Source organism: Sus scrofa, chromosome 6 (assembly GCF_054392235.1).
Source record: "Sus scrofa isolate SSC_HxYL_T2T_F1_AM1 chromosome 6, Sscrofa_HxYL_maternal_Yorkshire_Landrace_v2.0, whole genome shotgun sequence".
NCBI classification, from domain to species: domain Eukaryota; kingdom Metazoa; phylum Chordata; class Mammalia; order Artiodactyla; family Suidae; genus Sus; species Sus scrofa.
In genome coordinates this window covers 133,676,906-133,692,243 of record NC_139388.1, presented here as the reverse complement: position 1 = coordinate 133,692,243, position 15,338 = coordinate 133,676,906, and the positions used below count along the sequence as shown (strand labels likewise).

Sequence of the window (15,338 nt, the reverse complement as noted above, 5' to 3'; positions counted from 1 at the left end):
ATGATTTCTTTCTTTCTACTAACCTTGGGTTTTGTTTGTTCTTCTCTCTCTTGTTGCCTTAGGCATAAGATTAGGCTATTTATTTAAGATGTTTCTTGTTTTCTGAGGTAAGTTTGTATGACTGTAAACTTCCCTGTTAGAACTGCTTTGCTGCATCCTACTGGCTTTGGATCATCATGTCTTCATTTTCATTTGTCTCTAGGTATTTTTTTAAATTTTCTCTTTGATTTCTTCAGTGATCTATTCATTGCTTAGTAGCATATTGTTTAGCCTTCACATATTTGGGGTTTTTTTGCAGTTTCTTTTCCTTGTAGTTGACTTCTAGCCTCATAGCATTGTGGCTGGAAAAGATGCTTGATGTGATTTCAGTTTTCTTAATTTTACCAAGGCTTGCTTTATTATTGCCCAGTAATTATAGTAATTTTTGGAGTTCCCATCGTGGCTCAGTGGTTAATGAATCTGACTAGGAACCATGAGGTTGTGTGTTCAATCCCTAGCCTTGCTCAGAGGGTTAAGGATCCAGCGTTGCTGTGAGCTGTGGTGTAGGTTGCAGACGTGGCTCAGATCCTGTGTTGCTGTGGCTCTGGCCTAGGCTGGTGGCTCCAATTAGACCCCTAGCCTGGGAACCTCCATATGCCTCAGGAGCAGCCCAAGAAATGGCAAAAAGACAAAGAAAAAATTACAGTAATTTTTACTTCTTTGGAGTTTTAACATTTATACTGGAGTTATAAAGTGATTTACCCACCATTAAAATACTATTCTGTGTACAGTAGAAAATTGACAGAACAGTGTAAACCAGCTATGATGGAAAAAATAGAAATCTTTTAAAAAATAGTATTCTGGATCTATATATTTACCTTTGCCAATGAGTTTTATATTTCATATGTTTTCATGTTGCTAATTAGCATTCTTTTGCTTCAGCTTGAAGTCCCTTTAACTTTTTTTGTAAGGCTAGTCTAGTGGTGATGAACTACTCTAGCTTTGGTTTTTATAGAAAACTCTTTATATCTCCTTAAGTTGTGAAGTCCACCTTTGGTGGGTAGGGTATTCATGCTTGGCCGTTTTTTATCACTTTGAACATCTTATCCCACGCCTTCTAACCTTCGAAGTTTCTTCTAAAATTTCCACTGATAGTTTTATGGGGGTTCCCTTGACATAATAAGTTGCTTTTCTCTTTCAAGATTCTCTCTTTAATGTTAGGTTTTGACAGTTTAATAATAATGTGTTGTGGTGTGGGTCTCTTTAGGCTTCCTGGACCTTGATATCCATTTCCTCAGGTTAGAGACATTTTCAGCCTTACTGCTTTGAAAGCTTTCTGTTCCTTTCTCCTTGACTTCTTATGGGACTTCCGTAATCACATATTAGTCCACTTGATATGCCTCATAAGTTCTTTAAGCTAGCTTCACTCTTTTTTTTTTCTTTTTTCTTTTTGCTGTTGTAGTTATGGTTAGAATTCTTTTTTGCTGTTCTAGTTAGAATTCTACAGCCCTGCCTTCAAGTTTGTTGATCCTTTCTTCTGCCTATTGAACCCCTCTGTTGAATTTTTCAGTTCAGTTTTTTTTTTTTTTATTTTATTGGAGTATAGTTGACTTACAGTGCTTCTGGTGTACAGCAAAGTGAATCAGTTATACCTATATTCATTCATTTTCAGCTTCTTTTTCCATAAGGGTTATTACATGGTATTGAATAGATTTCCCTGTGCTATAGAGTAGGTCCTTGTTATTTATCTATTTTATATATAGTAGTGTGTTTAAGTTATTCACAAAACAGAAACACAAAGATTTTGAAACAAAACTTATGGTTACCAAAGGGGAAACATTAGGGGGAGGGATAAATTAGAGATTGAGATTAATAGTTCCATTATTATGTTTTGCTTCTCAATAATTTGTTTTTGTTTTTTTTGTTGTTTTGTTTTGTTTTTTTGTCCTTGTTGAAATTTTCAGTGGATTCATGTATTACTCTTCTGATCTCAGTGAGTTTCTTTATGACTGCTATTTTGAGTAAATCACTTCTTTCCATTTCATTAGTCTTTTTTCTGAAGTTTTATTTGTTCTTTTTTTTTCTGAAGTTTTATTTGTTCTTTTCATGTTCCTTCATTTTCCTTGACTCTCTGTGTTAAGTTTTGCACATTACATAAAACAGCCACCTATTCCAGTTTTATCAGACCAGTCTTATATGGGAGAGGAACCTGTCAATCAACCTGATCTAAGTTCCTGGTTACCTAAAATTTGCAGTTACTTAAGTTGCTGTCTTTGTTCTTGACATGTACCTCCTAGTAGTTGAGGGTCAGCCAAGACCCACCAGTATCCCAAAGGGGAAAATCACAGTCAGGACCTAAGGGCAAGCTGATTAGAACCTGGAGCCTTAGGCAGCAGCTGGAAAAGTATGCAGTTAATCACCTTCCAGGGAGAACTGAGAGATGGACATTTTTGCCTGATCCCTTTTCCTGAGTTTGGGTGTATAGCCACTAGGGGCCCCTGCCTGACTGAAAAATTGCTTTCCTGTTTGCTATAGTTTGGGAGACTCAAAAATGCAAGCCCTGTTGGCTAGCAGAGATAGGTGTTTTGGAGGCTCATCCCTTGGATGGCAGCCATCAAAGTTGGAATACTAGATGTGAGTAAATGCTACCTCCAGGGAGATGCTGGTAACTTAGTTTTTCCGGGGTTCCTTTGTTTGTTTGTTTTGGCCATGCCCATGGCATGCAAAAGTTCCTGGGCCAGGAATCAAACCCAAGCCACAGCAGTGACCTGAGCCACAACAGTGGTGATACTAGATCCTTAACCTCCTGGGCCACCAGGAAACTCCTGGTGACTTAGTTTTAATGTTGAAGCAAGCCGAAAGGAAAGAATTGCATGTGGGGGGTGGGGCAATGCTCACCAGCTCTTTTGGGCTCTGGGAAAGGTTACAGTCAGTACCTAGACATGTGCTAATTAAAAAAACAGACCTTCAGTCAGCACCCTGTGAAGTATACTTCACAGAGAGTCTTTTCTGTCAGAAGACCGGAAGATGAGGGTTTTGCTTGCTCTCTCTGAGCCAAGCCCTGGGGGAACAGTTGCCACAAGTGCTCCTGTGTCTGTTAACAACCTTTGTTTGCTGCAGTCCTGTGGGGTTTTTTGAATGCAAGTGCTGTTGGCTTTTAGAGCTTAGTATTCTGGGGGTCCATCCTTCATGCAAGAGCCTTAAAAGTTAGAGTGCTAAATGAGCAGTCCAAACCCTTGGCTCCTCAGGGAGAAGCTGGGAGTAGGAGGTTCCCTCCTGATTGTATGGTAATGTATCAGGAGTGGGATTTATAGCAAGAATGGGTCTCCCCTTCCCTCTCCATTTCAGTGTGATTATTTCCTCAGTGACCTGATGTGTAGGAGTCACTCAGCTAGTTTCTAGATTTCTCTCAGAGCAAATTGCTCTGTACATAGCTGTACATTCCATATAGCCATGGAAGGAGGGAATTCAGGAGCCTATGTCTCCATTTGGTCCAGAATTTTCTAACCTGTAGTTCCTAAACATAATCACCTATGATTTTTAAAAGTATGGATTCTGGGTTCACCCTAAATCTTCTGAATAACAATCTCTGAAAGAGCCAGTGTGTGTGTGTGTGTGTGTGTGTTTAATTTTTTTTGTAAGATTCCTGGTTATCTTAATATATGGCTAGTTTTTTTGAGAATCAATGACCTGGGGCCACACTGTCCTTTTATTACCCATACATTTCCTAACAAGACGCATTATGTTGTAATCTGCTCCAATCATGCTCATTATGGTAGTAGGGGAGTATGCTGTCTTTTGTCATAGCTCTGACAAGTTCTATGTACTTGGGCCTCACCAGGCCTTGGGTGCTTCGCTAAATACTTCAGTCTCTGGAAGTGACATACTTCCCCAGAACTACCTCTACTCTTAGGCAGGAGCTGTTTATGGCCTGCACTAGTGAGAGCAAGGCCCGGGCAGCTAAGCCCTTCCTAATTCTTGCTGATGCCACTGCCTAACATTTCCAGCCCTGCTGCAAAGCAGGTAGGTGGGGCAATCCCAGTGTTATATTCTAGTATGAATAGAAAACAGATTTAGCACCTTAACATTTTGTATAATTTCTCTAGTTAAGAACCTCAAAAATTCCAGAAAAAATTTTTTTAGGATATATGTGCTGAAACTCTTTCCTACTCCATAAAACCGAGATTCTATTAGTCATAACTTTCATGAGTACATTTTGATAGGAAAATTAAGGGGTTTCCAAAAAAAAAATGAATTTTTACCTGTGATCCCTTGATTTCACGATGGAAAGCATCTGTGGTTTCTTTGACTAAAGCAGTTAATGCATAATATTCCGGTGATGAAAGGGCAACGTCTTGCTCTATGTCTAGATTAATTCCATCCATATATTGTGTTTTGGCCTGCTTAATTTGTTGAGCTATCCAAGATGCTCTGAAAGTAGCATTAACAATATCCTTTACAGATACATCTCCTATGGAAGAAATATGCATATTTTTACACATGCTCTTTACAGTTTAATAAAATTTACTTCACAAACCCATTCCAAAGAGATCAGATGTCTTTAAAACATCTCACTGTTGTGGAATACTAAGTCCCAAATTTCCAAATGAAGAAAATATATCAAAATCACAGAAAACCATTCGTCATTAATCTCCTAAATAACCATTATGAATGATTAGTAATATCATTCTCAGATTAAAAGCAGAAATCATAGATTATGGCTAGCTAAGGGTCATCATGCTAAATAGGATTCACATTTTGCTCAAAACCATACAGTGGTTTACTTAATTCTTTAAAAATATCTCTATCTGAGGGAGTTCCCATCATGGCTCAGTGGTTAATGAATCCAACTAGGAACCATGAGGTTGCGGGTTTGGTCCCTGGCCTTGCTCAGTGGGTTGAGGATCTGGCATTGCCATAAGCTGTGGTGTAGGTCAGAGACGTGGCTTGGATCCCGTGTCACTGTGGCTCTGGTGTAGGCCGGCAGCTACAGCTCCAATTAGACCCCTAGCCTGGCAATCTCCATATGCTGCAGGTGCAGCCTTAGAAAGGACAAAAAAAAGGAGTTCCCATCGTGGCTCAGTGGTTAACGAATCCGACTAGGAACCATGAGTTTGCGGGTTCGATCCCTGGCCTTGCTCAGTGGGTTAAGGATCTGGCGTTGCCATGAGCTGTGGTGTAGGTTGCAGACTCGGCTCGGATCCTGCATTGCTGTGGCTCTGGCGTAGGCTGGGGGCTACAGTTCCAATTACACCCTTAGCCTGGGAACCTCCATATGCCACGGGAGCGGCCCTAGAAATGGCAAAAAGACAAAAAAAAGAAAAAAATCTCTGAGATATGAATTTAAAAATATCTAAGATTAATTTTAGGATGCTAAAAACTATACCAGATAAACATGAAAAGAAAATTTTTTGGAAATTCAGGATAGCAGACAATGCAAATAAACTTATCAATTGGCTAGACACATCTGGTAAAAACTATAACTCACCTTTTAGCACTGCTCTGGCTCCTTTTGAATGAGCATAGCACAAAAGTTCTGAGTCATAATTTCCAAAAAATGCCACAGTTGTAATCTGTGACCAATCATAATATTTCCAAGTTTTATGGCCAACATCAAACACAAAGACCTGCCAAAACAACAGGGATAAACACCCTCTCTTAAAACAAAAAGAATATTGTGTTGACTATGCAAAGTAACATTAATTAAACACTAATCAAACATTGTCCACTAGGTACTGGTAGACACTGAGTACAACAGCAAATATGATGTAAGGGGTTCCAATTAATTGGCATCAGAGGAAATCAGTGGGAAAGTAGGAGAGGGTAGGCTCAGAAGAAATAGTGGTAAATGCCAAGGCCTAGAGGCAGAGAGAGCATGGTGGTTTGTAACTAACTACTGAATATGGCTGATGCCTAGAATTTGGAGGGAGAGAACAGTGAAGAACCAGAGAGTGGCAGGCAGGGTTAAGTCATGAAAGGACTTGTAAGCCCCCTTGAGAAATTTTATACTGAGGGAAAGAAGGGCTTTAAAAAGAAAAGAGAATATACATACTTTAGGTATGCATTTTAGAAAAATCCCTTCAGCCGAAGTGGGAAGTGGCTCAAAGAGAGGCTAAAACTGGAGGCAGAATATCTAATAAAAAAGCTGTTTGGAGTTCCCATTGTGGCTCAGTGGTTTAAGAACCTGACTAGTACCCATGAGGATGTGGGTTTAGTCCTTGGCCTAGCTCTGTGGGTTAAGGATCTGGTGTTGCCACAAGTTAAGGCGTAGGTCACAGATACAGCTCAGATCTGGTTTAGCTGTGGCTGTGGTGTAGGCCAGCAATTGCAGCTCTGATTCAACCCCTAGCCTGGGAACTTACATATGCCACAGGTGCAGCCATAAAGGGAAAGAAAGGAAAGCTGTTGGAAGAATGCAGACAAGAGATGATGGTGACCTCAACTGAAGTTGAGAAGCAGCAGGAATATGAGATAAATGAATAGATCTGGACGATCCTAAGAAGGCAGAATTAACAGGATTCTGTGACGGACTAAGGAAAGAGAAAGGGAGGAGGTTGAGAATAAAGTTTCTTGCTGCAGACGGATCCACAGATACTGTGTTGACTATGAATGATTTTTGGTGAACCTGACTTCTTAGAACAGTACTCAAGTTAGATGTTTCTTCCGTATTTTTTTTCCACAGATAATTCTAGAAGCATAGAAGCACTGATCATCTTTATTCCAAATAAGATGTTAATTCATTGACTTGGCAAACATTTATTGAATCCCAGTAAGGTACAGGCAGTGTAAATTGCTAGGCATTAGTGACATAAGACCAAGTCCATTAGCCCAATAGTGTTAAGGGCTACACAGGAATGCAGGGCACCATGGCAGCATGTAAAGGGGAACTGAAACCTTGGTAGGGCAGGAAAACTTCCCTGAGGACTACATTCTTTAGAGGAGGCCTAAAATCTAGGCAATGACCTAGACTGGACAGAGGAAATGTATACATGGACAAAAAGGAGCATTCTCAGCAACAAAAAAGGCAAAACTCTCTAAACCTCTAAACTCTGAATCTCTAAACTCTCAAAACCTCTGGAGAATTCTGAATTTCTAGAGCCAAAAGGTCAGTGTGGCTGGAACACAGAAATCCTGAAAGTACATGGGCTGTGGTGTAGGTCACAGACACAGCTCGGATCCCATGTAGCTATGGCTGTGGCAATTTGACCCCTGGCGTGGGAACCTCCATATGCCATGGGTGTGGCCCTGAAAAGATAAGAGACTGAAGAAAAAAAAATCAAGTAGGGCTCTCTGTAGACCATTGAGGAATTTCTATTTTCTTCTGAGATGGGAAGCCATTAGAGTGTTTTAAGCAGAGGATCTTAAGATTTGCCTTTTAGAAATGAGACAGACAGTAGAGGTAGAGGAGAGAAAAAAGGAGAGGAATCTCAATAACCACTGAGCCATGGTGAGGAGAATGGATGGAGGAGAGTGGGGAGAGCTAGCTGTAAAAATTAAACCAGAGTTTTCCTAATTTTCAATCTTTTTGGTTTTTGTTAACTTTTCAGAACTAGTTGTACATAACCCATTTTTCTACTAAGCAGTTGCCCACTGAAATAATACAAATTACAAAATGTGAAATTGTGAATTGAATAGCCCATTTTTTTTAGGCTTTTTAGACTCATATTGCCATCATAAACCTTTCCCCTATTTTAATTCTGATAACAAAGATTGATTTGTTTAAAATACACAAAGATCTTGTGATATAATAGAAATCCTAAAAAATAGTTTGATAATCCAACTGAAAATATAAGGGAAAAAGTAATGCAGTCTAGTCTTTGGGTTTGAAAAATATAGATCAGTAGAGAGGAAAGACCATTTACCACTAACATACAAGTGAAGGAAATTTTGCTTCTTTGCATGATTGGTTTTCTAAATGGCCCAGACACTACCTAACTAAGAGGTACTGGGTGTCACAGAGTCTTTCAGATGTTAGGCTTCCCCACAGGCAGGTACTCCATAAACACTTCCATTTTCATTTCTTCTGCTGAGCAATTAATATGTACTTTTTAATACGCATTGAAATGTCCTGCCTCAAATGTAAGAACTGCCAATTATCACTATTAAGAACTGCCAATTATCACTATCTTTATGCAAGAATTGCTCTTTAGGACTAAGCTTTTCCACCTGCTTGATGTGCCCATTTCCTGCTGCAGTTATCAAATTCAGGGCAGACAGGTGGTCTTCATATTGCCTCCCAACAGGTGTTTGCTTAAAGCTGCCCAGGCCTTATAAATTGTTAGGTGGTAGAAGAAAAATTTATGGAAAGACCTGTTTGATCCACCCAAGTAGCAGGTATAGAAAGGCAAGGTAAGCAGAATATTCAGTCTTCCACTGTACTGCAGTTGTGCCGAGATTCTTTCCAACTCATCCTCATTCTGGAAACCAATGGGTCTTGATCCTTAGGGAGTATCTCCTTCCCTGGCCCCCTTGCTTGTCTGGCCAAAGCACCCGGAGCGAGGGGGGGGGAAGAAGCACAGCAGGCAAGGCAAGGAGCTTGCACTCAGAGTCAGATCTGGGTTGCAATACTTGCTGCCTCTTTCAGACAGGCACTTACTGTGAGATCTGGGAGGAGTTACTTAACCCCTCTGAGCCCGTTTTCTCATCTGTACGAATGAGGGAAATCTGTGAACAAAAAGGCCCGCCGCGAGCAGTCAAACTTGGCTTTGCACCCCAACACCTCTTTTTCCGTCTCATTCTACTCTAACTCCTCTCAGGGACTTGACCAGACCCGGAGGGTCAGGGGAGAGAGGCACTGACCTCGAAGTCGGGCTTGTGGGTGATAGGACGACACAGTGCGGGGTTGTGGCACGGGCAGTGAGCCTCGGCCCCAAGGGGCGGCGCCTGAAGCAGCGGCAACAACAGCAGCAGCACCAGCCGAGCCAGCGTAGGGGCCCCGAGCGCAGAGGAAACGAGGAGGTGCTGGCGGAGCTTCGTCCTCGCCATGCTCGCCGCTCACCTAGCAGCAGGAACAGGTGCCGGGATTCCCAGGCGGGGCTTGCTTTATGGAGGAGCGGGGCGGGGCGGGGCTCCCGGGCCCGGGCGTTGGCTGGCTGGTAGGCTAACCTGGAAGACGCCAGGCTGCGTGAGGGACGGTCAGGAGCCGCTGTGCCCTCAACACGTGGAGCACAGAAGATAGTTGATTCAAGTGTCTATCTTCTGTGATTTATGCGCCTCTCTTTGGCTCTGTGCCATAGTTGTTTGTGTCCTCCTTGTGGAGTCTGACACTGGAGGGAACCCCCAAAATGGAGAAGTAGGGGGGCTTGGAAGGGATGACAGTGCTTGCTACATGGTTGGAATGGCGCAAAGATTTTGATGCTACAGATATCTGTTGAATTAAGACAGTGATTTGAAGACAGCCTCTGACTTCGTTTCCTTCCATGCTTAAACTCTGAGGAAAAACCTAAGCCCACAGGGGCAACATTTTGGAAGCTGGAAAGCCAAAGTGTGAGGGATGAGTGCTGCAAGCCCCAACAGACAGGAAACCTGAAAAGCAACCCAGTTTAAACCGTAGAAGCTTCAAAAAGCTCTGGAACTGCAAGAGGTGCCTCGGGAATTAGGGGTGAAGAAGGGTAGGCGGCCAGAAAATGAAAGAGATTAAGCGAAAGCTGCTTGAGAAGCAGCTAGATCGCTAGCGCTTTTCTCCAGCTTTCTGTCTCTGAACAGCTGCCCCTCTCCCACCCAGGCTGAAGTTTGGAGGTTTAATTCTCTGGAGAGGGTGGATTCTCTGGACCTTGCTCGGATGACCTAAAAAGAGAAATAACTGACTTTGTGCCTGCCAAAGATATCAGCAACCTGCCCCCACTTATCCTATAACGAAATTCAGAGTCAAAAACCCCAGGCACCCACTCCAAGCTTCCCCTCTTTTGACTTTTTAATCTTTTACTTTTAATCACGGACAACAAAGACAATTCAGTAATATAAAAGGAACATGAAAAAAGAATATAGAATAAACAAACATTGCAGGGAGGACACTTCAAAACAAAACCTTTCAGGAATATCCCCAGATGTATAGGCTGGCAGCTGTAACTCCGATTGGACCCCTGGTCTGAGAACTTCCATGCTGTGGTGTGGCCCATAAAAAAACAAACAAACAAAACAAACAAAAAAAACTCTTCAAAGAGAAAGATAAAAAAATTGAAAAAGCAGTCCAAATGTGAAGAAATCATTAATTACAGAAAAATTCCAGGGATGAGGGACAAGAATTTTCAGAAGGAAAATGCAAAGAATTGATCCACATTCCCCATTTAGTAGGGCAGCATTTCTTAAGGGATCTCACAGCTTTGTTTTTTTTCTGGTTTTGCCCGGGGGGGGGGGGGGGGGTCTTTTTTTTTTTTTTTTTTTTTGGCCTTTTCTAGGGCCACTCCAACGACATATGGAATTCCCAGCCTAGGGGTACAATTGGAGCTGTAGCTGTAGTTTTATCATCCCCATTTTACAGATGATAAAACTTAAGCACATGCCCAGAAAACAAATTATTACAAGCAGGAAGCCAAGACTCAACTCCTGGCTATCTGGCCATCTGATTGCAGCAAGCTCTAGTGTAACTACCTCATCTGCCTTCAGACTTTCCAGCTGCAACCTCCATTCCAGTCTCTTATTCTTTAAATTCACCCAGACTAACCTTTCTAATACTGCAGACTGAAAGAAAAATGAAAAACATAAGAGATATGAGTTTAAAAGTTTTTCAGGGTCTCACTGAGGACTATAGACCAGGAGACAACCATTCAGTAGCTCTGAGTAAATTTATCCCAAAGAGGCAGGGGAAAAGCTAGCCTAATTTTAGCTAGGGAGTATATGCAGTCAAGCTTACATCTTGATTTTGATTTTGGTATTTTCCCATATATGGGAAGGTGAAAGAAATTGGGTCCATTAAAATTCTTCCTGAGATATACATGTAACTACCTAAAGGGCCTGTTTTTCCAAAGCACAGAGTGCCTCATCCTGTTTGTTTTGATTGTTTGTTTTGTTTTTGTTTTTGTTTTTTGTCTTTTTGAGGCCACACTCAAGGCACATGGAGGTTCTCAGGATAGCAGTCGAATGGGAGCTGTAGCTGCCAGCCTGTACCACAGCCACAGCAACATCAGATCTGAGCTTTGTCTGCGAATTACACCACAGCTCACAGCAATGCCAGATCCTTAACCCACTGAGTGCGGCCAGAGATTGAACCTGTGTCCTCATGTTATTAGTCAGATTCATTTCCACTGAGCCATGATGGGAACTCCCCATCTTTGTTTTCTTGTCTCTTGCTCCACTCAGGCAACACCACACAATGTAGGAGACTTAAGTGATCTCTAATTGTTTCACTTAAGTGATCTCTAATTGTTTCATATGAGTCAGGCTTAGGTCCTCCAAAAGGGACCCAGACTCTAGAGAGTGATAGTTTCCAAAGTGTGGTCCGCAACCTGAAGCATCAGCATCACCTGGGAACCAGTTAGAAATGCACATTCTTACCCAAGACCTACTGAATTAAAACTCTCAAAAACTTTAGCAAGCATCAGAATCACTTGCAGCACTTATTAAAACAAGAGTGTGGGACCCACCTTAGAGTTCAAGGAGGGACAGCAAATTTGCATTTCTAAAAATTTCCCCAATTCAATGGACTGAAAGTTTGTGTCCCCCAAAATTCATGGGTTGAATTCCTAACCCCCATGTGATGATGAGGCCTTTGGGAAATAATTAGGATGTGAGGGTGGAGCCCTTAGGCATGGAATAAGTACTCTTTTGAAAAGGACACCAGAAAGCTTTCTCACCTTCTTTCTGCCATGTGAGGACACAACAGGAAGACTGTGGTCTGTGAACCAAGAAGCAGGTCCTCACTAGACACCAGATCTACCACTGCCTTGATCATGGATTTTGCAGTCTCCAGAACTGTGAGAAATAAATGTTTGTTGTTTAAGCCACCCAGTCTGTATAATTTTTGTGATAGCATGCCAAATGGACTTAGGCACCCGGTAATGCTAATGCAGCTAATCTAGGGACCACACTTTGAGAAAAACTACTACAGAGCTTGCCTCAGTAGCTACTTTTTTTATTTTTTAATTTTTTTTTAGGGCCACACCCATGGCATACAGAGGTTCCTAGGCTAGGGGTCCGATTGGAGCTGTAGCCGCTGGCCTATGCTACAGGCACAGCAATGCCAGATCCTTAACCCACTGAGCGAGGTCAGGGATTGAACCTTCGTCCTCATGGATGCTAGTCAGATTTGTTTCCGCTGAGCCATGATGGGAACTCCCTCAGTAGCTACTTTTAATTAGAACATGATCACTTAGGTGGTTTTCCATCTCAAATCTGTTTTATTATTCAAGGATTGATAATAGTTTGGTGGGATGACACCATAGGTTTGAATCTAGTTGGCATTTCCATGTTTTGAAATCATTTTGGAGGCTAGTTGGCATAATCATCGTAGTACAGCTGTCAGCCTGGGAGCAGATTGGTTAAAAATGGAATATAGAATGTGTAGCAGTAGACTCTGTTCAAAGTATGTAACATCGCTTTGCTTATTTAATTCCCACAATTTATGAGACAGGTTCAATTATTGTCATCTCTTGTTTACAGACAAAGGGGCTCTGAAGTTTAAATAATAGTTTTATACAGATAGTAATATGTGGAGCTAGGGTTTGGATTTGGTTGACGTAGCTCCAAAATCCATGATCTTGACAATGCAGTTCAGTCTCCATCCTATAGCTGGGAAGACAAGAATCAGGCTGGTGAGATGTCAGAACCCTATCCCTCACTGCCTTTGAGCAAGATCTGTCAGTTCAGATGGAGGAAGACAGCATCCCAGGGCCATTTTCAGCAACCACAGCAGTATTATTTTGATCAATGGTAATGTAAATTAGCAAGCTCTTTTGGGGGTATGGAGAAAACAGTCACTGTTAAGGTGACATAGCCTAGGACTCTACCTCACGAGTTAGCAGCTGTATCTTTGCAAAGTCATTACAGCATTATTTATAATTAAAATTATTTTCATGAAAGCAGCCTAAATATCCATCAACAGAGGAATGGATAAGGAAGATGTGGTACATATAGACAATGGAATATTACTCAGCCATAAAAAAAGAATGAAATAATGCCATTTGCAGCAACATGGATGGACCTAGAAACTATCATATTAAGTGAAGTTAGTCAGACAGTGAGAGACAAACATCATATGATATCACTTACATGGAATCTTTAAAAAAAAATTAATGAACATATTTGCAGAACAGTAAAAGACTCCCATAATTTGAAAAGCTATGGTTACCAAAGGGGACAGGTGGGGGTGGGAGGGATGGACTGGGGGTTTGGGATTGGCATATGCACAATGAGGTATATGGAATGATTGGCCAATAGGCATCTGCACAGAGAACTCTACCCAGTATTCAGTGATGATACATTTGGGAAAAGAATCTGAAAGAGAATGAATATGTGTATATATATGACTGAATCACTTTGTACAGCAGAAATTACCACAAACTTGTAAATCAACTACACTTCAATAAAATTAAAAAAAAAAAAGAGTTGGCAGCCTGGGCCAGATGGTTTCCAGAATCTCCACAGGCCCTCCTTACCATAGCTTTGAATAGCAGCTCTCAAAGTCCCATCTTACACTTGTCTTCCCTCTCTGTAGGAAGTGGTGCTGAGCCCTTGCTTGGGTATCCCTGTAAAACAAGCTCACCAGCCCCCTAATACCCAGCCTATCTTAAGGAAATAATCACACGTAGCCTTAATCTTGAACTAGAATTTGCCCACCATTACCGTAACTGGCTCTGACTCATTCTCTTGGGGACCTCCAGACCAACTATGATTCCTTTTCCACAAGGTACCCCTTATGAAGTTAAATATGGACAGCCGATATTTCCTCCTCTTCTGTGTCCCCCAATTTTCATTTCTACATTAAATAAATCAAGTTCCATGCAACAGTTCTTTGTATAATATAGTTTCCTTTTTTGGGGGGGCACTTTTTAGGGCCACACCCTCAGCATATGGAAGTTCCCAGACTAAGGGTCAAATCAGCGCTGCAGCTGCTGGCCTACACCACAACCACAGCAACATGGGATCCACACTGTTTCCACGACCTACACCACAGCTCACGGCAACACAAGATCCTTAACCCACTAAACTAGGCCAGGGATCGAACTCTCATCCTCATGGATCCTAGTTGGGTTCGTTAACTGCTGAGCCACAAAGGGAAATCCTTATAGTTTCCAATTTTTTCACCTCTCCACCCACAACTCTTTTTGATAAGATTTAAGGATGTCTGCATAGCTAATCTGTGTGCTCCAGGTCAGGCATAATCTGGCCAGTGCAGCATGCAGCAGAAATACTACCTCCCATGAATTGAAAGCCTTAATGCTTTCTGGGCATTAATAATTTCTTAGCTTTCTGGAGAGTGGTATCCCTCTGGGCTTATAATAAGCAATTAAATGAGCAATTAAAACCCCTTGCTATGTCTGCTTGACAAAAAGTATTTTCAACCAGATGCCCTTTATTTTTACCCATGCAGTCAATTTGTTTAACCAAGAAAGCACTTTATATTTCATCCCTGGAAATGATATCTTATTGGAGACAGTCCATCCCAAATGCAAAGCCTTGGAGGCAATGTCTTTGTGCACTCCAATTAGAGAGGTTTAGAAAACAAGCTGACAACCTGTAAACATCGCATTTTAAAATGGCTTTTGTCTGCATGCATGGCCAATCACTGAAAATGTGTCCACCCACAAGCTGCTAAACATAGAGACTGACAGAGACCAACTGTCCTTGTGATCTGGCTGTTCCGTCCACACACGAGAGGCTGTGCTAAGAAGCAAGAGGAGGCCTTCTTTTCACAGCCTACGTATATCTTATCTTTACTGAAGCCCACATGCTGGGGAGACACACACAATATTTTCACTTGGTATCAGTATTCATTTGCTAAGGCTGCTAAAACAAAGTACCACAAGCCAAGTGACTTAAATAGCAGAAATGTATTGCCTCCTAGTTCTAGGGGCCAGGAGTCTAAAATCAAGGTATTAAAAAAATAAAATGGTGTTCCTGTAGTGGCTTGGCAGTAATGAACCTAACTAGTATATATGAGGATGAGGGTTTGACCCCCCGCCTCACTCAGTGGATTAAGGATCTGGCGTTACCACAAGCTGTGGCATAGGTCACAGATGCAGCTCGGATCTGTGTTGCTGTGGCTGTGGTTTAGCTCTGATTCCACCTGGGAACTTCCATATGCTGCGGGCATGGCCCTAAAAAGACAAAAAATTAAATAAATAAATTTAATTAATTAATTAAATCAATGTATTGGCAGGTATGGTTCCTTTTGAGAGCCATGAGAAAAGGTTGCAGGCAGT

At 41.7% G+C, this 15,338-nt stretch overlaps 1 protein-coding gene across 1 annotated transcript in view; it reads right to left on the bottom strand.

Annotated features, from left to right (window-relative positions):
- CTBS (chitobiase) overlaps positions 1-13,512 on the bottom strand; it is a 38,963-nt gene extending 25,451 nt beyond the window's left edge. Inside the window, exons 1-3 of the mRNA XM_021096355.2 lie at positions 8,779-13,512; positions 5,468-5,606; positions 4,242-4,450 (exon numbers count right to left, since the gene is read on the bottom strand). Of these exons, the coding sequence (XP_020952014.1) occupies positions 4,242-4,450; positions 5,468-5,606; positions 8,779-8,964 (534 nt within the window). The 5' untranslated portion in view covers positions 8,965-13,512. The remainder of the gene's footprint in view (positions 1-4,241; positions 4,451-5,467; positions 5,607-8,778) is intronic.
- Between the last annotated feature and the right edge of the window lie 1,826 nt (positions 13,513-15,338).